We start from the raw sequence: 25,370 nt of genomic DNA, 5'->3' as shown, positions 1-25,370 counted from the left end.
CTATGAACAAACAACAGATCATGCTACTGATCGCCAACGTTCTGCGAGGACATGGCACATGAAGAAGAAGAATATGCCCACCCAAACACATAAAATAACGCCCGTAAGGAAATACGAGAAATAAAGATAGCACAAACCCTTCATTCATAGTATCCATTCATACATAAATACACGTAGACCAAATGTCCAAGGTATCATAAAAGCAAAACAGAGACACACTGCGATGGAATAGCAGCAGCATAAGCATGTAAACTCATAGTACTTGGGCTCGATCTGAAAGATTAGATCTAAATGACAGGATTCCAGTGTATGGGACCCTCACCAGCATTGGTTGATTCAAGGACTGGAAAAAATCCAAAGAAAAGTAGCTCGATTTGTCCTGGGCGATTTCCGCCAAAAGAGTAGCGTTACAAAAATGTTGCAAAGTTTGGGCTGGGAAGAGACTTGGGAGAAAGGAGATGAGCTGTTCGACTACGTGGTATGTTCCGAGCTGTCAGTGGAGATATGGCGTGGGAGGACATCAATAGAGGAATTTTGAGTGGTGTCTTTAAAAGTAGGAAAGATCACAATATGAAGATTAAGTAGGAATTCAGGAGTACAAATTGGGGCAAATATTCGTTTATAGGAAGGGGAGTTAGAAATTGAAATAACTTACCAACAGAGATGGTCAATAAATTTCCAACTTCTTTGCAATCATTTAAGAAAAGGCTAGAAAAACAACAGATACGGAATCTGCCACCTGGGCGACTGCCCTAAATGCAGGTCAGTACTGATTGATTGATTGATTGATGGATTGATGGATTGATTGATTGATTGATTGATTGATTGATTGATTGATTGATTGATTGATTGATTGATTGATTGATTGATTGATTGATTGATTGATTGATTGATAAGACAAGGCTCACCCCATCGTATAAAATCACATAACAATCACGCTATTGGACACATTCATATCTGCTCTAGAGGCAAGAATGAATTGACCCAAGATATCGTTATATATAACCTACACATAATATAATGACCCCAAGATGAGACGACGAAGGAGGAGACATAGATACAGGTCTCGAATACACAACCAAAGCAGACAGACAATGACATGCACCCATACACACAAAACGGGTCTGTGTTACCTTCTTCTCCTTACATAACAGTATAAATACAGTCAGGAATAATAATAATAATAATAACAATAATAATAATAACAATAATGCGAAAGGAAAACACAGAATATCACATCGCAACGATAAAAAGAGAAATAACACAAACGGGATCACAAAGACATTAAACCAAGTAGTCGTAGCAACCAAAGAAAAGGTAAAATAAAACATACCTGGGCTCAGAATTCCGTACACATTAAGTGATCCTGAATATAAAGTCAGGACAAAGAATTAAGTGAGGCAAGGTTTGTATCTCTTTCAAAGACCATTTGTACCACATGATACACATTTCGCAACACCGTCTCGCCATCTTTTTTGTTAAAAAGCCCCTCTCCTTTTCAAAGAGATAATAAAAGCAAAAGAGTAGGGAAGAAAGAAATGTCTTGGAATATCAAAGTGGCATCTGTCATGTTAGGGAAGAAGTAACTGTCAAGTCCAAGAAAGTTATAATTTTGGAACAACGAACAAATGGTATTGTCTCTAGGTAAGAGAATAATAGCACAGCTAGAGCGATGCAGCAAAAGAGCGTTTGGTGCGGCACACTTTCCTGATGTCTACGAATGTCGATACATGGGTTCGACCTCTCAGCATATGGTATCTTATTATGGTTTTTAGGTTTAGTATTTGTTCTGCACTTGATCGGCCTTTCCGAAAACCTGTTTGGTATTCCCCCAGTTTGTGTTGAAGTTGCTGTTCTAGTCTTTCAAGGATGGATAGTGACAGGATCTTGTAGTCTACTGACAGATTAGAAATAACACGGTAAATGTTCTCATCTCTTACATTTCTTTTCTTGTGTAAAGGGTGGATAAAAGCTAGCTTCCATTCCTCCGATAGTTGTTCTTTTTCCCATATGTCTACAACGGTTTGTTGTAGAATGTCAATTGCTTCTTCCTGGGCATGTTACCACAGTTCCACAATCATGGAGTCTTCACCAGCAGCCTTGTCAATTTTCAATCTCTTTATGTGGCGTTTGATTTAATCGCGATTTGGTGGAGAAGATGGCAAGTTTTAGCTCACTGGTTTGTTTGTTTTGATGGGGTTGGCTGGTTTTTCACAGTTTAGAAGGTCGTTAAAATAGCTAAGATTTCGCAGTTTTCTTCATTTGATATTGAAAGAGTTCCATCTTTCCTCAGAAAGCAAGGGGAAGGTGCCTTGTATCCTTGTACCTTCTTTTTAAAATTCCTAAAGTATTCACGGGTCTCACCTCTATGAAAGTTTTGTTCAATCTTGTCCATTAGTTCCTTTCCATACTTGCGTTTCTCACTGCGTATTATTTTTGCTGTTTGTACTTGTTGTGTTTCGTACATCTTCCAATCTTCTTCTTTGTTCGAGGTGTAATACTTTTCCCAGGTATTCAGACGATCCCCTAAGGTCTTCTCGCAGTTATCGGTCCACCATGTGTCCTTCTTCTTATTCTTCTTCTTCTTCTTGATTTCGGCTACTACTTTAGCAGCTTGTATCCCCTGCTTTCTCGTGTTGTTGAAGTCTTTTTTCATTGGTTGGGCAAGTTCATTGAATTCATTCTCTCTTTCCCTGAGCTGTTTTGTGTCATAGCGAATTTCTTTCTGTCGAGAGGGATTGGCCGAAACTTTATTACTGATACGTAGTGATCTGAGTCTATGTTTACTCCCTTTTTTTACGGTAACGTTCATGTTTTCCGAACTGCATCTTCGAGATATAGCAACATGGTCTATTTGGAATTACTGTTTTACCATCATGCTTGAGAAGCTTTAGCTTAACTTGGAGCAAATTGCTCATTCTGAATACAGCCAAGGTTATTGGCCTTGGAGAGTCTCAAGATGTTCTCCGGCTGCAAGCAGGCATTTCCTCCTAACCCGAATAGTTATGGTTTTCCCGCCATTATTATTATTATTAGTATTATTAATATTATTATAGTGGGGGTACACCTTCCCCTGCTAGTTAATCTGCACGCCTTCTATAATATCATCTCTGTAAACAAACTTGAACTGGTGTACTACAAGATACTTTGGTCTTCAACTGGTAGATGTCTCTATCATCGGTTTAATTGCTCCCTCTAGCGGGATCAACTATAATTAATTCATAAAAGAATGTTTATTTTTGCAGTTGGCAAACCTTATGTTTTGAAGATTGTTTTGTTTATGTATCGAAGTTGTCAACACTTAAGCTGGTTCCTTCTTCAATAGTAATCAACCTATCAGAAACTTGTAAATATTTTCTCTAGGCAATTAAAATTGGGGGTATGTATAGGAATCCAGCCTATCAGTAAAGATTTCTGGAAGCTTCCTATTAAAAATACTATAATAGCAAGGCGTTTTAGGGCCGCATTGTCTGAATTGCTCCAGTGTGAGGAGGGTGAATCAGGAGGCAGGGGCGCGGTCTGCGTGAGGAACGCCCATCGACTCAAGGTAATGGCAGAAATTTCATAGACATGGGATAGCTCCTGCGGATAGTTTGAAGAGAAGGTTTCAACCTCTTTTTTAAATGTAAATTTCTAAATTTTGTGGTTGAAATGTAGAATTTTCGGCAAGTCTGAGGACTTTGTTCTATTGCCTACTGGGATTGCAAGGGAACAAAGTGTGATTACTCTCAGTTGGTTCACATTCAACTTGGCATAGGTGACTAAAGTTCCAAACCTCTAAATTTCTTAATACTCATTTGGCATTAATGTCACCCCGGTGTAGTATAGGCTTAGTCTCTGCATTTTTGGGCCATAATCCCACTTAGGGTTTTAACTTTTTCTATGAGGAGGGCAAGTGTTTCGCCTCCTAGCCTTCTGTTTATGGCCAGTTATGTTCAACCTTTTCTTTTTACACTAAGGCCACTTAGTATGGGCAATCATGCCCCTGTAAATTGATTGGTGTGTGTAGAGTTTTTCTGGGTTTAGTTCCCTTTGGGAACAGTGAAACATATAAGTGTTGAGCAATAGATAATCCCACATCGGGGCAACGGTGTGTAAATATATTAATTGAGGACAGACGATAGGTTGTAAGTGCGCCGTAAGTTAAAATTGATGCCTCTGCGAGGCTGGACTATATTCGGAGCAAAGACTCCCCTGCAGTGTAAATGACAGGAGCAAATCGTGCTCTTGTAAATTTTGTACCTGCCAAGAGCAATTCAGCTCTTTTCTGTGTATATTAACATTTGTATTTCTCTCAAGTTTTTGTACCTGATATTCGGACTTCTAAGTCCACTATATTGTTAGAGCTGACGAGCTCATTATATGGTTGTTATTCATTCAGATTTTCTATTTCTCCAATTTTAAACTTTTAAAAAAAGGAAAGAAGTACAATTTCAAAATTTGTTGTGTTACGTTCTGCTAGTTAATTCCCTGTCCACCCATTCACCCCTGGCGCTTCTTATCCCTCTGTGATCCACGGAAACTCCTTAACAATTATTATTATTATTATTATTGTACCGGGCGGTACACCTCCACGCCGCTAATTCAAACTTTGCGCCAGTTGAAAATCCTCTGCTGGAGGAAGTCCGAACTTTATCTAATGTATTAATTTTTAAGTTACCCAGAAGATGTCTCTACTTGGAAATTTTGAAGTTTCTGAACTGGGTCGTTTTCGACGTATTTTTGTTTTACCTGTAGTAAGAAGTGTGAACTTTCTCTTCTAGAGGACACTACTGAAGAACTGCTATAGTGCACCCTAGTGCAAGGTGAAAGAACTATTTTTTTGGAGAAATTTTTATTTCAAAAGTTTGTTTCTTGTTAAATTTCTTTCTGGTATTGTTTAAGTTGGCTGTATACCCCTTTCTTTCCCCTTGTCTTGAATTTAGCCAATCCCGAATTTCTTTAATTAATTTATGACCAATAAGGTGTTTCTTCTTCAAATTGGATATGCTGCTTAACCCTAACCAATAAATGATTGTGGGCGGGTGTTTTCTTTCCTGAAACGCCTCGAACTTTCCGCGAGAGTATATAAACTGCTGATTTTAGGGTCTCTGGGCCACTTCAGTACCAACTTTCAAAGTGTAAAGTACGTAGCAGGGGGCGGGAAGCGCCTCTTTCTTCGGGCAGCAGTTCAACAACAAGGTAATGGCCGTTTAATAACTTCTTTTCTTGCTAGCTCAGCAGTTTAACTCTCGGGGCGGGTCCGAAGCGTTTCCACCATGTAACATTTCCCTAAAATGTAAAGACTCTTTGTATCTATTCTCTTTTATGCTACATATTGGGATAGAGAGTGCTTAACCCTCTCAAGCTCCCACTCATATTGTTTTGAGGTGAACTTATTTGTCATAACCGATTCTTCCTTAACGTAATGTAAATTGTTTCCTTCTAAAGTCACCTCTTTAGTATGGGATTAGCCCTTGCATTAGCGGCCTAGAGCCAGATTAGGTTTTAAACAAAAGGTATTAGGAGTGCAGATCGCCTCCTCTCAAATTGTTATTTTGGAGGTCATGTAATTAAAAATTTTCTCACTTAATAGACCTCAGTAGGTTGGGTATTTTATCCCCGTGTCTATGTCCTTAGAGGACAACTTGAAGGTGGAGTTTGGTGTGGCCTTTGATATGCTTAAAGTTGAGAGCGAGTGGCTCTTTCTTGAAAATTGAGTATGTATGCCTCGAGGAGGCTTTTCTGTGTAATTTAGAGCAAGTGCTCCTGGGCATGAATGGGGTTTTCTGCACCTCTGTTAAATCTTGTTTTGGGGTAAAGTTGGGCTAGTTGCCCAAGAATTGTGAGTTCGGGGCTCGAAGCCCAAATCCTGTAAATACTGTAATTGTACTTTTGTTGCCTTGCTACTCTTTACCTGCCATTCTTGTTATTTCTCAATTTTGAAAAGAAAATATAACCTTGTTAAAATTTTAAATTAACTTTAATTTTGTAGCCTGAGACCTGTTCACCCCCGCACCTTCTTTCACCTCTGCTAATCCACCAAACCACGGTAACAATTATTATTATTATTATTATTATTATTATTATTATTATTATTATTATTATTATTATTATTATTATTAGCCCGCCTGGTTGCCATGACCGTTAAAGCGTTGAAGTCTATATGGACGGTTCGAGTCCCAATGGTTGAAAAAAATTCACCATTGGAATGTTGGCCGCCAGGGTAGAGGAGGTGGTGGTATACAATTTCTAATCACTAGACTGCGCGCCAGAAACCTGGATTGAATTCCAAACCTCTCCACAGTGCTCAGCTGGAGTGAGGGCATGACGCTGTTGAAGGTGATAGTCCGTCGGATGGTGACGAAGTCCTGAGTAGACCCTTTGGTGCTATTCGACAGGGATAGGCTATGTGCCGGCACCGGATTTCACTCCCTCCCTTCCTACTATCTTATATCACGTCAATCATTTCATCTCACCCCATTAACTCCTCTGATAAGGTTGACGCCATGAAGGGCAACCGGTCATAAAAACACGCCACGAAAATTCATCTCACTTCATAACCTATCCCGCAGAGGAATCTGACAAAGGTGGACATTATTATTATTATTATTATTATTATTATTATTATTATTATTATTATTATTATTATTATTATTATTATTATTTATCTCTTTTCCCTCCAGGTTCGGTTTTTCCCTCGGACTCAGCGAGGGATCCGACCTCTACCGCCTCAAAGGCAGTGTCCTGGAGCTTCAGACTCTGGGTCGGGGGATACAACTGGGGAGGATGAGCAGTACCTCGCCCAGGCGGCCCCACATGCTATGCTGAACAGGGGCCTGGCGGGGGATGGGAACATTGGAGGGGATAGACAAGGAAGCGGCCGTGGCCTTAAGTTAGGTACCATCCCGGCATTTTCCCGGAGGGGAGTGGTAAACCACGGAAAACCACTGCCAGGATGGCTGAGGTGGGAATCGAACCCACCTCAACTCAGTTGACCTCCCGAGGCTAAGTGGATCCCGTTCCAGCCCTCGTACCACTTCTCCAGAGCCGGGAATCGAACCCGGAACTCCGGGGATGGCAGCTAATCACACTAACCACTACACCATAGAGGCGGACTTATTATTATTGTTATTATTATTATTATTATTATTATTATTATTATTATTATTATTATTATTATTATCATCATGCATTCTCTTAAATCAATTTCATGTTGCCACCGGACGTATTGTCGAACTTGCGAAAAATAACTAATGAACTTGAATATTTCAGTTAATTAAAAAGAATTAATTAGGAGATTGCTATGAGGACAAGATATGGCCATAACCGCACTAAAAAGCTAATTCTATCTTAAGGTCAAATCGGAACACACAGAAAAGGAATGAAAGTCACATAATATTACAATTACAAAATACATCATATAAACAAGAGAAGAAACAAGTGGAACATCTAAACAAAGATAAGCTGGCCAAGGATTACATAATAGCTCGGGATGAAGACCAATGAACTTCGCATTGCAGTGCTGACGATATCATGGAGTCGTACCTAAAGGAGATTTTTCCCATTGAGATTCATAACTTGTGAGATATACGGAACCGTAACTAACTATGGAATTACATATACCGGGCTTCTGTCATTTTCGGATCCCAAATTACTCAAGTCAACTCTCATTCGCTTGGAGAGTGCTTAGCAACGCTTCGATCGCCAGGCCATTTCAGGCAGCTCGCGGAGAAATGGCAAAGTAAAAAAAATCAAAGAAAATTTAAAAAAGGAGTTCGAAGTCTGATTCTCCAATTTTGAATAGATTGAGACTCTGGCTGAGTTCATTTCCTATCCAGATATGTCTCATAAACAAGGAGTGCATTTCCCCATTGAAAAAAATTAAACGCCGTATGGCTTTTAGTGCCGGGAGTGTCCGAGGACAAGTTCGGCTCGTCAGATGCAGGTCTCTCCATTTGACGGCCGTAGGCGATCTGCGCGTCGTGATGAGGATAAAATGATGATAAAGACGACACATAACACCCAGCCCCCGTGTCAGCGGAATTAATCAATTATGGTTAAAATTACCGACCATGCCAGGAATCGAACCCGGGACCGTCGTGACCACAGGTCGGCACGCTAACCATTTAGCCATGGAGCCGGACATCGTTCAAAACATTTTAATGAAGATTATGCTACAGCTGAAATCGAAACAGGTCGAATTGCTCAACAAAACGACTTGTGTTTAATGAGAGTCATTGGACGTGAAAATTACGACAGATACTGTTCTAGACATGATAATAAGCTTTCGGGCTTCTGCCGTGTCAGGATAAAAAAGGTAAAATTCTTTACATTTCGCCCTCTCTGTCGGCAACCCTGAAGTTGTTCTCCCGTGGTTTCTCATTTTCACACCCGGCAAATGCTTAAGATGTACCTTAATTAAGGCCACGGCCGCTTCCTTTCCACTCCTAGGCCTTTCCTATCCTATCGTCGCCTTAAGACCTATCTGTGTCGGTGCGACGTAAAGGAAAAATTGTAAATATATATTATGGTTTTGTTCTTAAATTACACAATCCAAATAAATTGTGTATTTTAAATATGTCATTTACTTTCTTGTTAAAAATAAAGACTTCCAACACAAGTAATATTTATTCAAATTTCAACAAAAATCTCTCTGATAATGTACCAGTAAAATAGCCCGACTTTAAGAATTAATTTTAAAGATAGCACGAAATAGTTCTCAGGGCAATTCTGGGTGATTTCTAGCTAGGGCTTGGTACATGAGGCAGGGCCCTATCTACAAGAAATTTTTTAAATAGACTGAATAATAGTTTTTTATTCAGAAATGCATTTCAAAGTGCACATCACCTTACTGTTGATAGTCGCTGTCTTCAACATCGCCTTTTGATGAACCGTGCTCCCAGTTCACCAGGCTGAACGGGGCTGGAACACGTTCTGGAAGTTGCCAATATTACGTCGAGATAAGGCCGGAACACCCAGGTTGGTTTGATATGGGTTTGGGTCTCGCTCTTTCGGCGTTCTGGACGATCTCCGACGTTCTCCGACGATATCCGACGATGTTGCGGGGTAATCACTCGTCACATAACTTACACGAGTGTCCAAATTTACACAGTCCCTTGACACTTTGGTTTAACAGCACTGTTTCATCTAATATGGTTGCGATATGCAGTCGACTTCACTCTTAATCTTGTAGATAGAATTTATAAGTTCACTAAAGATGAAGATGCGGGTAGCATCGAGATTGGAAGAAAATAAAGCACAGTTCATGAATAGAAATAATGAAACTGAAAATTGTTCGCGCACTTGGCACAGTTCGTGGTGATTTTCCACTAAATAAAGGAGCACTTGACATTGAAAGAAATTTATGACTGCTCTAGAGTTTATCAAAGACACTGCTGTCAGTCATGCAATAATACTAAACACTTTGACGAAGAAATAAGGTTGAAATGAAAAGCACGGTTCGTTGTTAGGCGCATACAAAAATAATAGGTGACTGTTCCAGAGTTTATCAAAGACACTGCTATCAGTCACACACAAATAATTTACACAATGTTCAGAAGAAATAATACACAATTTTGTTTGAATTGGATAAAGAACACAGTTTGAGTTCGGAGTGAAACCTTGGTGTCGTAGCACACGATTATGGAAATCACTTGCATTAACATTCATGGGAAAGTTTGAACACTTTCATAAATACTCGTGTCTATCAAGGAAATTATGCTGACTGAGATTTAAAGAAAAATGTCACACTTAATAGTATAACGTAATAGTGTCACACTGAAATTAATGATATGTGTTCAGAGATTAAGCTCTGCTGACTGAGATTTAAAGAGATATTTTTTTTATATTTTTTTTTGCTAGTTGCTTTACGTCGCACCGACACAGATACGTCTTATGGTGACGATGGGTCAGGAAAGGGCTAGGAGTGGGAAGGAAGCTACCGTGGCCTTAATTAAGGTACAGTCCCAGCATTTGCCTGGTGTGAAAATGGGAAACCACGGAAAACCATTTTCAGGGCTGCCGACAGTGGGGTTCGAACCTACTATCTCCCGAATACTGGATACTGGCCGCACTTAAGCGACTGCAGCTATCGAGCTCGGTTTAAAGAGAAATATCACAGTTCCTAGAATATTGCAGTACAGTAGTGTCACGTTTAAATTAATATTGGTTCGGAGATTAAGTTTCACACAGGCAAGGTGGTAATGAACTCATTTCCACAAGAACGAAAGTATGTTATATCGAGAAGTTTCTATATGCGCACAGAATATAAGTTATACTTTACTGTTGTCACTAAGTCCAATACACGACTTGTCACAAACAGAGTTCCAGCGCACCCAAAAATTATAAGTTCAACTTAACTGATGGACTCAATGTCCATTAAAAATACTTTGTTATACATTAGAGTTCACACGCGCACAATTTATAAGTTCGACTTGACAGTCAGAGTTTAAGTCCCACATGAAGACTTTGAATATTCGAGATAGCCTCGGTCAACACTCCGACGGACAACAACACTGAAGTGTGGAGAGTCAGGCAGGCCTCCCAGCTACGACTGTCTGATCTGGGTACTACTACTACTAAACGTTTTCATTCCTCCCCTGAAGGGGGCGGCGGGCCTCCCTGACGGTGACGCTGTCTCTCAGGCCGGGAGATTTGTTACGGTGAAGGATATGTGCGGAGAAGGTGAGGGGGTGGGTGGCCGTGGCCTATACTACGAACTGTCCCGGTATTCGCCTTAGTGCAGGAGAATGGAAAACCAAGGAAAACCATTCTGAGGACAGCCGACGGGTGGGGCCAGGCGTGAAGTCCGGCACTGTGCCCCAGACCCGTCTCCCGAATGCAGAGGCGTAGAGCCACGGTAGAGCCGTGGCCAACTTTCCTCTGCTCGGTTGGCCGGTCAGAGTACAGAGCATATGGGACAACAACCCACTCGGCATCTACCGACGGATCTGGGTAAAGTGAGCTCTCCTTATATTCAGTTTGGGGCTCCTACGTCATCAGATAACGTGATCTCTTCGAAGTTAATTATCTCCCGAATCCCTCGACGGTTTTCTTGAGATTCACAATTTGAGACGTTTATGTTATCGCTCAAGTCGCTGCGATTACTATTAGAGAAGTTTTGAACTTTTTCAATCGAATGTTCGCGAAAGCGTGACGTTCATATTCAGAACATACCCGGCCATGCAGGGTACGCGTGGTGTCAGGCGGGTAGTCTATCTTGTCCCTGCAGCTATGTCACACACACAGCTGTCGGCGGCTCGCCTGCTCGCTCCTCCGAACGTAAAACAAACCAAGTTCGCTCTGAACGTCTTGCGTGATGATGAAGTACAATTAATAGTCAAAAAATACGACATGTACAGGTCGTAACCGGTACAGTATATTAATACTGCGTGGCCAAAAGTCACTGGAAGGGGTGTCCCATAAGAAAATGTGCCGCGTATGACCCCTGAGCACCGGACGAGCTGGCCATGCGGTTAGGGCCATTCGGCTGTGAGCTTGCATCCGGGAGATAGTGGGTTCGAACTCCACTGTCTGTCGGCAGACCTGAAGATGGTTTTTCGTGGTTTCCCATTTTCACACCAGGAAAATGCTGGGGCTGTACCTTAATTAAGGCCACGGCCGCTTCCTTCCAACTCCTAGACCTTTCCCATCCCATCGTCGTCATAAAACCTATATGTGTCAGTGGGACGTAAAGCCAGTAGCTAAGAAAAAAGACTCCTGAGCGTTACGGCTAGCTGCGGCGTAGCTAAACAGTCTGTCACAGACAGCAGGGTCGTGAAGATGGCAACACGTCGCGAGTTAACCGACTTTGAACGTTGGATGACATCGGCGCACGGCGCATGGGTCATAACATTGCGGAGATTATACGCGAATTCGGGTTTCCCAGGTCAACAGTGTCAAGGGTGGATCATCAATATCGCAGAGGTAATGTTACCACCCGCGTAAACCGCCGCATGGGATGGCTAAAGGTGTTTAACGAACGGACATCACGTCGCCTCCGCAGAACCATACTGGGCGCTCGACGGGCTACTGTGAGTCAGATCACTTCCCAGTTGAATGTTGGGAGTCAGGAACCCATTCCTACCAGGACTGTAAGGAGGCAACTGAACCGCATAGTCTTCACCAGCCGACGACCAACTCGAGTCTCTATGCTGACACCCCGACACAGAGCTGATGGGCGCGTGAGAGTGTGGCGTATGCGTCATGAAGCTATTGATCCCGCGTGTCAAGAAGGTTGAGTCCAGGCGGGGAGGAGGTGGCTCATTTCTGGTCCGGGCGGCGTTCTCATCGTCGCAATTAGGCCCCATTGTTCGGCTGCAGGGAGCACTGACAGGTACACGTTATGTGGACATTCTTTCAGACCATCTGCATCCCTTTCTGGCCCTCACGGAGATGCCATGTTTGAACAGGACAAAGCGCCATGTCACCGCTCTGCGGTGCCACGCAGATGGTTGAAGGAGCACTCCGGTGAAGTTACGACCATGGACTGATCCTCCAGATCTCCCGATCTTAATCCAATCGAGCATTTATGGGATGCTGTTGATGCTGGTGTACGCTCCATGAACTCCCCGCACCAACTACACAAGACCAATTGTGGGTAGCAGTACAAGATGCGTGGGTCCAGATCCCTCCAGAACGATTCCAACACCGTGCAGAGTCTATTCCTCGCCGTATTGGTGCCGTTTTGAGGAGCAACTTGTTATTAACATCACATTCAGTGTCTTCCCATGACTTTTGGCCAAGAAGTGTAAATAACGAATGATTAACTTCTAGTGACTCATGTATTGCAGTAGATCTTAAATAGCTAGCCAATTTGTTAAGTATCTCAATATATAGATTGCCTACCGTTGGCTGGATGAATAATGGTTGTGGGTGGTGAATATTACGTGAAATGCTTATAAAGTCTTGCACTTTCTTATTTTCACTTTTCGTGACCTGCATACAACATTTGACATGCTCAAAAAAAAAAACTGTATAAAATGCGCAATTTATACTAAAATAAAATATTTATGTTTCACATAAAACATTAATTAAGATTCTGAACACTGCGGAAGGAAGAGAAAATTATTTCTTTCGATTCATTATCTGCACCCTCTACATGTCGTACGAGGCTACTAAGAGGGGAATAAAGAATCTTTACTCGCTCTTTCGACTTGTAAGCCTTAAAACATCCATTATTCTATGTTTTTCCATGTAGCGGAGTAATTTACATATATCCTTTTACGAGTTTGAATTTTTAGTCACGAAAAATTACAGCGATACGTTATTTTTATATTCATTAAAAATTGTAACTGTTACAACTACGTAACAGTGATAAAATAACTGCTACGTTATTTTTCAGTCATTTCTAGTCCTGTCCGATGTAAAAACCAAGTATTAGGTTAACATTTAAAAAATCAGACAGAAAGACGATGTTATAAACACAGTAGACCGGATGGTTATGATTAAACTCTTCCTACTTAACTGTCCCTGTGTAGAAAACTAGCGGTTGTATGAACATGAAACGTAATCCAAACATTGCCCGGGATATGCGAAAGAGAAATACTGCATAAGCAAGCCCAGTGAATCACTTTTAATGCATTGCCATATCGTGCAAAATGACTGGTTGTCAAATGACCACATATAGTCTATTATATGATTCTCATAACAATAGAATACATACATTTTGATCACAGGGGCTGACTGCATAAGCAATGGCATCATTGGCATTGCTCATACCTCAGTCACTTTCATATTATTAAGGTTTCGCATTGAACTATTAAAAGAACTACCGTGAAGATGTTTCCTAGCTTCATTCTCTTAAGCATGGAACTGAGACAGACTAATCCAAGTAACACATTTGTTCTAGACCATATCAATTTTTATAGTGAACTGTAAACACTGTATAAAATAAATAAATAAATAAATAAATAAATAAATAAATAAATAAATAAATAAGAGTGAAGAATTCTCATAAGGATCCTAGCCCCGGTATTGGAAGGTGCGGAATACTTTACCTGTCACTATTAGGAGCTCTACTACCAGACAGGGAAGCCAGGAGAAGAAAGGTATCTTTCTATGGCAATGTGGCAAGATTGACTCCCAACAGTCCGTACCATATGGCTGAAGGAGACAGAGAAGGGCATAAAAGAACTAGGGCTTGACAGACTTACAAAACAGGCAGGCTATGAGAAGGATCCTGAAGAAATTCCATCGATTTCAGGAAAAATATCTGAAGAAAAATGTTGCTTCCTGGTCGGAGGGCAGAAAGGAGTTACACCTGAAGAAGATGCGACAATATTGGACAGAGATCAAAGCCCAACAGCTGAACAAGGGTGGTCCCGACTAGGCCTATTCGAAAGAAGAATAAATAAATAGGTTTAATTCTCATTGTACACTGATCATTAATAAAACATGCAAGTTATAACTGATTTAAAATTACAATTAACTACTCGAAAGTTGCTTGGAATTTTTGCAAGCCCAAGTTTACGTAACAATGGTGGTTTGTTTTCAAACATTGCTACTGTAGAGAACTATCGAATTACCGGACTCAGTGATAACTTTGTGTATGTAGGAAGACAACTACTGAAGAACTAGGAAAAACATGCAGATTGTGAGTTAAAATGAGAAATTGTACTTACGATGGTGAAAGTGGCTGAATAGAAGGCCAACGCCGCATGCCCGGAAGGGAACGACATCCTGCAACATGTGAGGGAGGGGCATGAATAACTACACAGTGAAGTAGAAACTGTCAAACATGCAGCATTAATAGTGCATTCATCATCTAACGAAACGCGCCGCAAGCGAACCAGAATTCTGAAATTTGTTAATAAAATAAGGGGTATAATTGGTAAATGATCTGAAGAGGTGATTTCAATTTATGCATCAATAATACAACTTGCCACGAATATGTACAAGGTTTCGCACTGAAATATTAAAAGAAATGAAAATAGCTACCGTGAAGATGTTTCCTAGCCTCATTCTCGTAAGCATGGAACTGACCCTTGTCCGGAGTTATTTTTCACGTCTTGTGAAACTCATTTTGTTATTGGAACCTGATGTCCAGTTGAAATCTGTCCTGGACTGATGTATACCGTAATCCACCTGGGCCAGTCGAACGTCACCAGACTTATCGCTTTCATCAACTTCACAGGGCGAGTTGGCCGTGCGGTTGGGGGCGCGCAGCTGTGAGATTGATTCCGAGAGATAGTGGGTTCGAACCCCACTGTCGGCACCCCTGAAGATGGTTTCCGTGGTTTCCCATTTTCACACCAGGCAAATACTGGGGCTGTACCTTAATTCAGGCCACGGCCGCTTCCTTCCCACTCCTAGCACTTTCCCACCCCATCGTCCCCGTAAGACCTATCTGTGTCCGTGCGACGTAAAGCAAGTTGAAAAACACACACACTTCACATTCACTACCTGACTGTCGGAAACTTCACTACTGTTTGCTGACAACGAGTCATACTATAACAGTATACCGCAGTCTGCTTCCACCGATATCTGACTCGGCACTTGTAATAACTCGTAATATTCAGAGAACGACTTGACCCAGAAAACACGAGTTTAGGCTAGTCACAGACACAGCCATACAGATACCAAAAAAGAAAAAAAGAAAAAAGAAGTTCAGTCTGTATGATGAATAAAATCAACTCGGGGCATAATTCAGAAAGCAGAAAGACAGATGTCACCAAATTTCGTATTGTAGACGCGATCGTACGTGTACGTGCATAAACTCTGTCTAGATCAATGTTTTACTTAGCGTTTGACGCCATGTTGGAGAAAGAAACAATCCTATTGGCTTAAGAGATCACGTGTTGCCGATTATATCTATTGTTTACAGCACATTGCTTTGTGTGTATGCTTCTGGCGCCTCAACTTTCATTGTGGTTGATGCTTCTGCGTGATTTTGTTCAAAAACTCTGTTCCCACCCCTTCGTGATACGTAGTAAACAGTGTATTGTCTAGTGTCTAGTTGCGTTTACCGCTATACGTTTCATAGGAATTTCAGTGAGATTATTGAGGAAATTTAGATTAGTTCATTGTAGTAAGGTTTTGTTCTTGCATTTACCATTAGGATAGTTATAATACGTTTTATTGATTGCTGTTAGGATACTCATTATTGATTCGTTTTCTGTAGTTTAGTATCGTAGTTTTCGTGTTTACGGTATTTGAGTTTATAGATCTGAAGTAGCCTACATTTTTCGCGGGAGGTTGAATGTGATTTGAATTAAGTCCGACGACAAGCCGCGAAGTCCGCCTGCTGCAAAGAAGATAATGAAGAAGGACGACGGGTGCCTCCTCTTCGTGGTCAGACAGACATGAGAGCTTTATATTGCTGTGCGTGAGCAAGCAAGCTACTTTAAGCACGACAAAGCTCATGCATTTTGCCGGTTGACAGAGTGTTGTAACAGATATGTATCGCTGTAAATATTAGTAGGTCTACTGCATAAATATTTACAAGGAGAAAGATTATAAAGAGGAACAGTTTAGAGCTGGAATTAGGCTAGAAACACCAGAGAAGAAGCTACAGTGTAAGAAGAGAGTTAATGCTATAGTCTCGTTTCACGAGGATGCAATAAGGCATCATGTTCATAATTTCTATCGGCGTAAGGACCATACTAAACAAATTAGGCTTTAGAAGAGGTTGAATTGTTCAACGGAAGTCGCTCATCCCTGAGTATTGCTGAAGAGTATCTCTGGTCCGTAACAATAAAACTTGCCGTTCAAGGAAGGTAGAAAATCTAACCCAGCAAGCCCTAAGTGGACATGTGACAGGTGAGAGGTGGGCACGTGCAATGAATCACGTGAAGAGAATTATTCAAGAAGCCTGGAAAAGTGGTGACGTGGTGATTTTTGTTTTAAGAGGAAGTACAACGAGGTATCATCCTCTCCGAAAAAAAAAAAAATAGTGGAAAATAAATTTAAAATAAAAACAAAATTATTAATTTAACAAAGGTATTTGGAAACGCAGTACAAAAATAAAACAAAAATGTATTGAATTAGGGTCCGCCTCTGTGGTGTAGTGGTTAGTGTGATTAGCTGCCACCCGCGGAGGTCCGGGTTCGATTCCCGGCTCTGCCACGAAATTTGAAAAGTGGTACAAGGGCTGGAACGGGGTCCACTCGGTCTCGGAAAGTCAACTGAGTAGAGGTGGGCCCGATTCCCACCTCAGCCATCCTGGAAGTGGTTTTCCGTGGTTTCCCACTTCTCCTCCAGGCAAATGTCGGGATGGTACCTAACTCAAGGCCACGGCTGCTTCCTTCCCTCTTCCTTGTCTATCCCTTCCAATCTTCCCATCCCCCCGCAAGGCCCCTGTTCAGCATAGCAGGTGAGGCCGCCTGAAGCTCCACGACACTGCCCTTGAGGCGGTAAAGGTGGGATCCCTCGCTGAGTTCGAGGGAAAACCGACCCTGGAGGGTAAACAGATAAAAAAGAAGAAGAAGAATTGGGCCAAAAAATTACTAATGAATCAAAAGGGAACGTGCGTTCCCTGAGTAACAGTGGACTTGTAATTTGTGTACCCTTGATTAATACACTGTCGCACATAAAGCAGATGACGAGATCAGCAGTAGTCGCGTCATCGGCTAGTGTGCGCTCGAGTGTTACCTGCAGGCTGAGGCTCCGTCTTAGGCAAGATGAGGATGTGGGCCACGATGAAGTCGGCACCACAAGAACATACTGGGGAGTCTTCCCTCTTTAGGAGATAAGAGTGCGTAGATAGCAAATGACCTATCGTCACACGTTCACCATCTCTGTGGACGGTGTAGACTCATCAGATGGCTCCGTAAGTGACATACGTTAGAGGTACGTTAGAGCATACTTTTTCTCAAATATGTCTTAGAGCTGGGGGGTCATCCGAAAATTTGAGTAACGAAATAGTTCCATGTAACAAAATATGTGAAGTAATGTTACCTAGCAACAGCTCCACAGGCCATGGATCTGTATAAAGTGAGCTGCACAGGCCGTGGATATTTATGTCATGTCCATCCATCACTACTGACTGCATGACTGCTAGGCAACACCGTTTCACACGTTTTACTGAGAAAGACATATACAGCGTGATTCAGCCGCCCCTTCCAACGTAGTTGTATGCAACCCAAAATACACTGACTGACAGAGCAAATGCAACACCAAGAAGGAGTAGTCCGAAAGGGATGAAAGTTGGGGAAAAAACAGAGACGGCACGGACGAATAATTGATGTTTATTTCAAACCGATATGCAGGTTACACAATGCGCACGGCATCGACTCAGTAGGATGTAGGACCACCGCGAGCGGCGATGCACGCAGAAACACGTCGAGGTACAGAGTCAATAAGAGTGCGGATGGTGTCCTGAGGGATGGTTCTCCATTCTCTGTCAACCATTTGCCACAGTTGGTCGTCCGTACGAGGCTGGGGCAGAGTTTGTAAACAGCGTCCAATGAGATCCCACACGTGTTCGATTGGTGAGAGATCCGGAGAGTACGCTGGCCACGGAAGCATCTGTAGACCTCGTAGAGCCTGTTGGGAGATGCGAGCAGTGTGTGGGCGGGCATTATCCTGCTGAAACAGAGCATTGGGCAGCCCCTGAAGGTACGGGAGTGCCACCGGCCGCAGCACATGCTGCACGTAGCGGTGGGCATTTAACGTGCCTTGAATACGCACTAGAGGTGACGTGGAGTCATACGCAATAGCGCCCCAAACCATGATGCCGCGCTGTCTAGCGGTAGGGCGCTCCACAGTTACTGCCGGATTTGACCTTTCTCCACGCCGACGCCACACTCGTCTGCGGTGACTATCACTGACAGAACAGAAGCGTGATTCATCGGAGAACACGACGTTCCGCCATTCCCTCATCCAAGTCGCTCTAGCCCGGCACCATGCCAGGCGTGCACGTCTATGCTGTGGAGTCAATGGTAGTCTTCTGAGCGGACGCCGGGAGTGCAGGCCTCCTTCAACCAATCGACGGGAAATTGTTCTGGTCGATATTGGAACAGCCAGGGTGTCTTGCACATGCTGAAGAATGGCGGTTGACGTGGCGTGCGGGGCTGCCACCGCTTGGCGGCGGATGCGCCGATCCTCGCGTGCTGACGTCACTCGGGCTGCGCCTGGACCCCTCGCACGTGCCACATGTCCCTGCGCCAACCATCTTCGCCACAGGCGCTGCACCATGGACACATCCCTATGGGTATCGGCTGCGATTTGACGAAGCGACCAGCCTGCCCTTCTCAGACCGATCACCATACCCCTCGTAAAGTCGTCTGTCTGCTGGAAATGCCTCCGTTGACGGCGGCCTGGCATTCCTAGCTATACACGTGTCCTGTGGCACACTACAACACGTTCTACAATGACTGTCGGCTGAGAAATCACGGTATGAATTGGGCCATTCGCCAACGCCATGTCCCATTTATCGTTCGCTACGTGCGCAGCACAGCGGCGCATTTCACATCATGAGCATACCTCAGTGACGTCAGTCTACCCTGCAATTGGCATAAAGTTCTGACCACTCCTTCTTGGTGTTGCATTTGCTCTGTCAGTCAGTGTATTAATTTCGTCCCGAAAACATCTGCCTTGCCGGTATGCTCAGACAACACAACCGCATATCTTCGTATTTACCGCCTCACCATGATAGGACACCGTAGTTATACTCATATTAAACACTAGAAGACATGCAAGTGCCTTCTAGATCATATGAACCTGACATGAAACACTAATTTGATATTGTGATCGCAGTGAACCTAATACATGCTATAAGCTGCCCAGTATGCCGTACGGAAACGTCGTGTAGTTGATAAAGGCGTGACAGAGCGGGCTTGAATGTCAGGTGGGAGGTTCGAGTCCGGGGCAAAGATTACAATTTTTTGAAATATTTGTTTAATACGTACCGCACGCAACGTAAGTTGAATACCCGCTTTCATATAAATTGTGTGTGAATGAATGTGTTTATGCCCCTAAGAAGGGCCAATTACTTACCAGGCTGGAAACATACAGACCGGAAATAATAGGAACTCAACTGCCCTGACAATGTTTTATCGCAGCAAATGCTCGATGTGATGACCGTTTTGGTTTTTGCACATTCGGGTCCGGTGTCCAATAGATTGTCTTGCGCGTTGAAGCATTCCAGGTATAATTGCTCGGCAGGCGTCGGTGATGAGTTATCGGAGCTGGTCGGGATTTTCCGGCGCTTGAGTGTAAACGACGTTCTTAAAATACCCTCACAAGAAGAAGTCTAACGGCGTTAAATCCGGTGATCTGGTGGGCCAAGGAACAGGGCTCCCTCGTCCTATCCATTTCCGTGGCAGTTCCTCGTTCAGATTGTTACGAACAGGCAAAGTCGAAAGTGGTGGAGCTCCATCCTGTTGCAACCACATCAGCAAACGATCATGCAAAGGCACATCCTGCAGTAGCAGTGGGAGTTCCTGACGCAAAAAATGCAGGTACCGTAGGCCCATCCAATGGCCCTCAAAGAAATAAGGTCCAATCAGGGGATCCCCCAAGATTCCACACCAAACATTTGATGGGCAGCCTGTCGCATCCAGTGAGGATTGTCTGGACTCCAATAGTGCATGTTGTGGCGATTGACCTTCCCATTATTGTGGAAGCGCGATTCGTCCGAGAAAATGATATGCAATTCAAATGCTGCATCATTGTCCAGCCTGCCTACTAGTCACCGACAGAACTCCATTCGAGCTTCGAAATCCCGCCCGTGGAGCTCTTGGGGTAGCTCAAGATGATACGGGTGAAATTTATGTTCATGCAATATTTGCCAGACGGACGGCTGGCTGGTGTTCACCTGTCGTGCAATGGCCCTTGTACTGATGTGTGGATTATTACGAGCTGCCTCCAGAACGGCCTCTTCTGTTTCACCCGATGTAACGGGCCTGTCGCGGACTGGTAGCTAGTTGGAATTCACGCCTGTTGTACACAGGCGTCTTTCAACACGGCGGAATGTCGTAGCAGCCGGGTGTCGCTTGGCGGTATACCGTTCCTGGTACAGACGTAGCGCCTCGCACGCGTTTTGTCTTGCTTCCCCATAAATGAGGAACATGTCAACGTTTTCCTCTGTGGAAAACATGCCGAATGGCAGCAGAGATTACAGTACATTCAAGCCCTAATCAGCAGAGTATACACAGGGCAAGAGATGAATAACAGCATCATTCTATTGTTTGAATGTGGCAAACAGGGTCCGGTGTTAACGTATTCAAACAATAACCGATGCAAAAATATTTCAACAATGCAGGATTCGAACCGCCGCTGGCACATTCCGTCGAGTGCTAAGCGACGCCTGACCACATCCGCTACGCTACATTGTAAACATGCTGGTAGCACGACGGGAGCAGAGTACATACGCCACCCAGCTCGGTATTTAAGACATTGATTACTGCACTGTTACCTAGTTTTATGCATTGATTCCCTGCTTCGTTACACCCGGTCACAAGGCACGACACATTTTTATAGTTACATGGTAAAAGGACGTTGCTACATGATTTCAAGGCGTCATGTTTTGCGAACGGATGATATAACATTTTGCTAGGGTTCAGAATCGTGTGCAAAATGTGCTCACTGAACATTAGTGCCATACAATACGCCTGCAGGGGAATAGCACCCCTATAACCATGTACACGTTAGTTGGGCTGCAGCAAACGATATTGGAAGGGGCTGCTAAAGAGATTTTTTTTTTAATCCTCACCCTGCTCTCTCTCTCTCTCTCTCTCTCTCTCTCTCTGAACATCATTTCTTGTATTTGTTGTGTGTTGGATTGACAGCCACGGTATCGTCATTACTGTGTGTTATTCATTGTCATTTGTTGTCAATTCGTAGTATCTTGCATATTGTTTGTACAGGCCTATGAGTGCTACTTTGGATGTTTGGATGTAAGCGGGGCTTCAAAATTAAAATTGAATATTGAATTTTCACTACCGCATTGTAATCGAAGTCCGCCTCTGTGGTGTAGTGGTTAGCGTGATTAGCTGCCACCCCCGGAGGCCCGGGTTCGATTTCCGGCTCTGCCACGAAATTTGAAAAGTGGTACGAGGGCTGGAACGGGGTCCACTTAGCCTCGGGAGGTCAACTGAGTAGAGGTGGGTACGATTCCCACCTCAGCCATCCTGGAAGTGGTTTTCCGTGGTTTCCCACTTCTCCTCCAGGCGAATGCCGGGATGGTACTTAACTTAAGGCCACGGCCGCTTCCTTCCCTCTTCCTTGCCTATCCCTTCCAATCTTCCCATCCCTCCACAAGGCCCCTGTTCAGCATAGCAGGTGAGGCCGCCTGGGCGAGGTACTGGTCATACTCCCCAGTTGTATCCCCGACCAAGAGTCTGAAGCTCCAGGACACTGCCCTTGAGGCGGTAGAGGTGGACCGGGCGAGTTGGCCGTGCGCGTAGAGGCGCGCGGCTGTGAGCTTGCATCCGGGAGATAGTAGGTTCGAATCCCACTATCGGCAGCCCTGAAGATGATTTTCCGTGGTTTCCCATTTTCACACCAGGCAAATGCTGGGGCTGTACCTTAATTACGGCCACGGCCGCTTCCTTCCAACTCCTAGGCCTTTCCTATCCCATCGTCGCCATAAGACCTATCTGTGTCGGTGCGACGTAAAGCCGCTAGCAAAGTAGAGGTGGAATCCCTCGCTAAGTCCGAGGGAAAAACCGAACCTGAAGGGTAAACAGATGATGATGATGATGATTGTAATCGAAACAGACTTTCAACGTATTAGGTCGTGTTACGTACATGTAGTACGTGTTGAAGTGATGTTAAGTACAGAACAAAAATTGCCAGCCGGACACCAGTGGGATCCGAACCCACAACCTCCCGATTTCGCGTCGGTTGCTCTACCAATTGAGCTATGGTGGCCTAGGCCATCTTTGTTCTGTTTGAAAGGATCTGAGCTACAGGTCTGGCACTGCTGCTAGCACACTGTAGAGTGCGTTTAATTCAAACAGAAAAAAGGTGGCCTGGGCCACCATAGCTCAATTGGTAGAGCAACCGACGCGAAATCGGGAGGTTGTGGGTTCGGATCCCACTGGTGTCCGGCTGGCCATTTTTGTTCTGAACTTAACATCTCTTCAACACGTACTACATGTACGTAACACGACCTAACACGTTGAAAGTCTGTTTCGAAAATTAAAATTGTCGACCATCAGGTGGATTTTCTCTTTCGGATTTTATTGGATGGTGGGGGTGGGGGTGGGATCCAATACATGGAGTTTTAGGTAAGGGAGTGCAAATGGTGTCTTTTAGGTTGAGCCAGAGGTACTCTTGAAGCCTGTGGTAATGTGATGGGGACGGTTCACGGAAAATGGTGTCTAAAAATCACCAACGATTATTTTAGCACAGAGTCTGCTATATTAACACGTTCCATGTTCAGGGAAGCTATCAAGCTTCAAATTTCAATATTCGGTTAGCGTCTTAACCCCATGGCACTACAGTCCTGAAGGGTCTTGGTCTACCAAGCGAAAGCCTGCAGATTAAGAGGTGTCGTACGGCCAGCACGACGAATCCTCTCGGCCGTTATTCTTGGCTTTCCAGACCGGGGCCGCTATCACACAGGCACGCTACCTCTACACCACGAGGCCGGCTATGTTTAGGATCTTAGGTTTACTAATAATTCTTATTTGGAGCTAATACCTTAACACTCGTATATGATTTAGTTTGCCATTCTGGATATATATATATATACGAAATTTTGCGATTATTACGCTAAGCTTTTAACATTAGAAGACAGGACATTCCTGCCTACTGGCCTTGGGTACGTATTACAAGGCGCAAGGATACTTGCACGACCGTAGGTTGGTAATGTCTTTTAGGTTGAACCACAGGTACTCCTGAAGTCTGTCGTAATGTGATGGGGACGGTTCACGGAAAATAACCGGTGGTTGGTTCGCGTGGGTGTTGACGGGGTGGAAGGAGTGCCTTTGTTTGTAGGGCTGTTTTGCTGTCTGTTACGAAAAAAACCGAAGGCATCAGTAGCATATGTGCCTGATTGATTGTGTGAACCTTCACAGAGGGCTTGTCACACCAGAAAACATTATGCATGGAAGTTGCCACGAAACGGCCGGGAGTCATTGTGTTAAGGCAAATTTTTGTTTCGTGAACAACCAGAGTCACTCCCTTCCCCGTTCTCTCTCTATTCCAGTCTCCTCCTTGTCCCCGTCAGGTTCTCAATCTGATACGGTGTAGAGGCAGCATGAATAATAGACCGATTGTATTTCTTACGTAGGCCTATATCCCTTATGGAATGTATAAACTTCTCAATCTTCAGACGTTGCTAAAAAAAATGTAAGAGAATAAATTGGACCTCAAAGATCGAATTAAACCTAGAGGATAAGGAAATAATATAGAATGAATAACGAATCACGGCTTACCAATATGTTTTCGAACTTCAATGTTCTGAAATTAAATAAGTTTGAACGTCATACAGTGAAACCCCGATAATACGGGCTCGCTTATTGTGTAATCCCTTGTACCTTGCCTGCTATTTAAGGCTTGCACTCCCACCCGCTTACAACGTTCCAGTCATTCGAACGGGCCGGCTGCCGAAGCCTGTCGCACTCCTCTGCGGCAGTGATTAATGACTGACAGATCAAATTAAATTATGTTGGAGAGTGCTGCTGGAATGAAAGGTGACAAGAAAACCCAGAGTAACCGGATAAAAACCTGTCCCGCCTCCGCTTTATCCAACACAAATCTCGCATCCAGTGACCGGGATTTGAACCAAGGTATCCTGAGGTGAGAGGCCGGCGCGTTGCCGCCTGGGCCACAGAGGCTTCCTTTACATGAATATTTTTAAATAAATATGTGTTAATGTACAGAATAAATAATTATTTATCGCGAATAAGTCAATCTGAAAAGTCTCTACCTTGACCTGGAGTTTACAGCTATGTTTAAAGCAGGCCTACATGTACTTTTCAGCTTCCTACTCATGATCTACGGTTCCTAATCGTAAACTGTGATGACTGGTAGTACTGCTATGTAGTATACTGTATAATCTCTTTGAAATTCATATCCACAACGTAGTTCAAATGAATAGAATATGTCAATAAAATACCATCATAGTATACGACCTACTTTACGTGAAACGTTGTGGACCAAACAATTTGAGATTCTGTTGACTGGACCAAACTATTTGGGATTCTGTTGACTGGACTAAACTACTTGAGATTCTGTTGACTGGACCAAACTATTTGAGATTCTGTTGAATGGACCAAACTATTTGAAATTCTGTTGACTGGACCAAACTATTTGAGATTCTGTTGACTGGACCAAACTATTTGAGATTCTGTTGAATGGACTAAACTATCTGAGAGTCTGTTAACTGGACCACAGTATTTGAGATTCTGTTGACTGGACCAAACTATTCGAGATTCTGTTGAATGGACCAAACTATTTGAGATTCTGTTGAATGGACCAAACTATTTGAGATTCTGTTG

The 25,370-nt window shown here is 43.4% G+C and overlaps 1 protein-coding gene across 3 annotated transcripts in view; it reads right to left on the bottom strand.

Annotated features, from left to right (window-relative positions):
- The window catches only part of LOC136873821 (putative phosphatidate phosphatase), a 337,454-nt gene that overhangs the window by 47,958 nt on the left and 264,126 nt on the right, over positions 1 to 25,370 (bottom strand). For all 3 annotated transcript variants that reach the window (XM_067147078.2, XM_067147080.2, XM_067147079.2), the window contains exon 4: positions 14,604 to 14,661. In XM_067147078.2, the coding sequence (XP_067003179.1) occupies positions 14,604 to 14,661 (58 nt within the window). The remainder of the gene's footprint in view (positions 1 to 14,603; positions 14,662 to 25,370) is intronic.

This window comes from Anabrus simplex, chromosome 5 (genome assembly GCF_040414725.1).
Source record: "Anabrus simplex isolate iqAnaSimp1 chromosome 5, ASM4041472v1, whole genome shotgun sequence".
Taxonomy (NCBI): domain Eukaryota; kingdom Metazoa; phylum Arthropoda; class Insecta; order Orthoptera; family Tettigoniidae; genus Anabrus; species Anabrus simplex.
The sequence above is the reverse complement of the archived record's forward strand: the minus strand, read 5'-3'. Positions and strand labels throughout refer to the sequence as shown.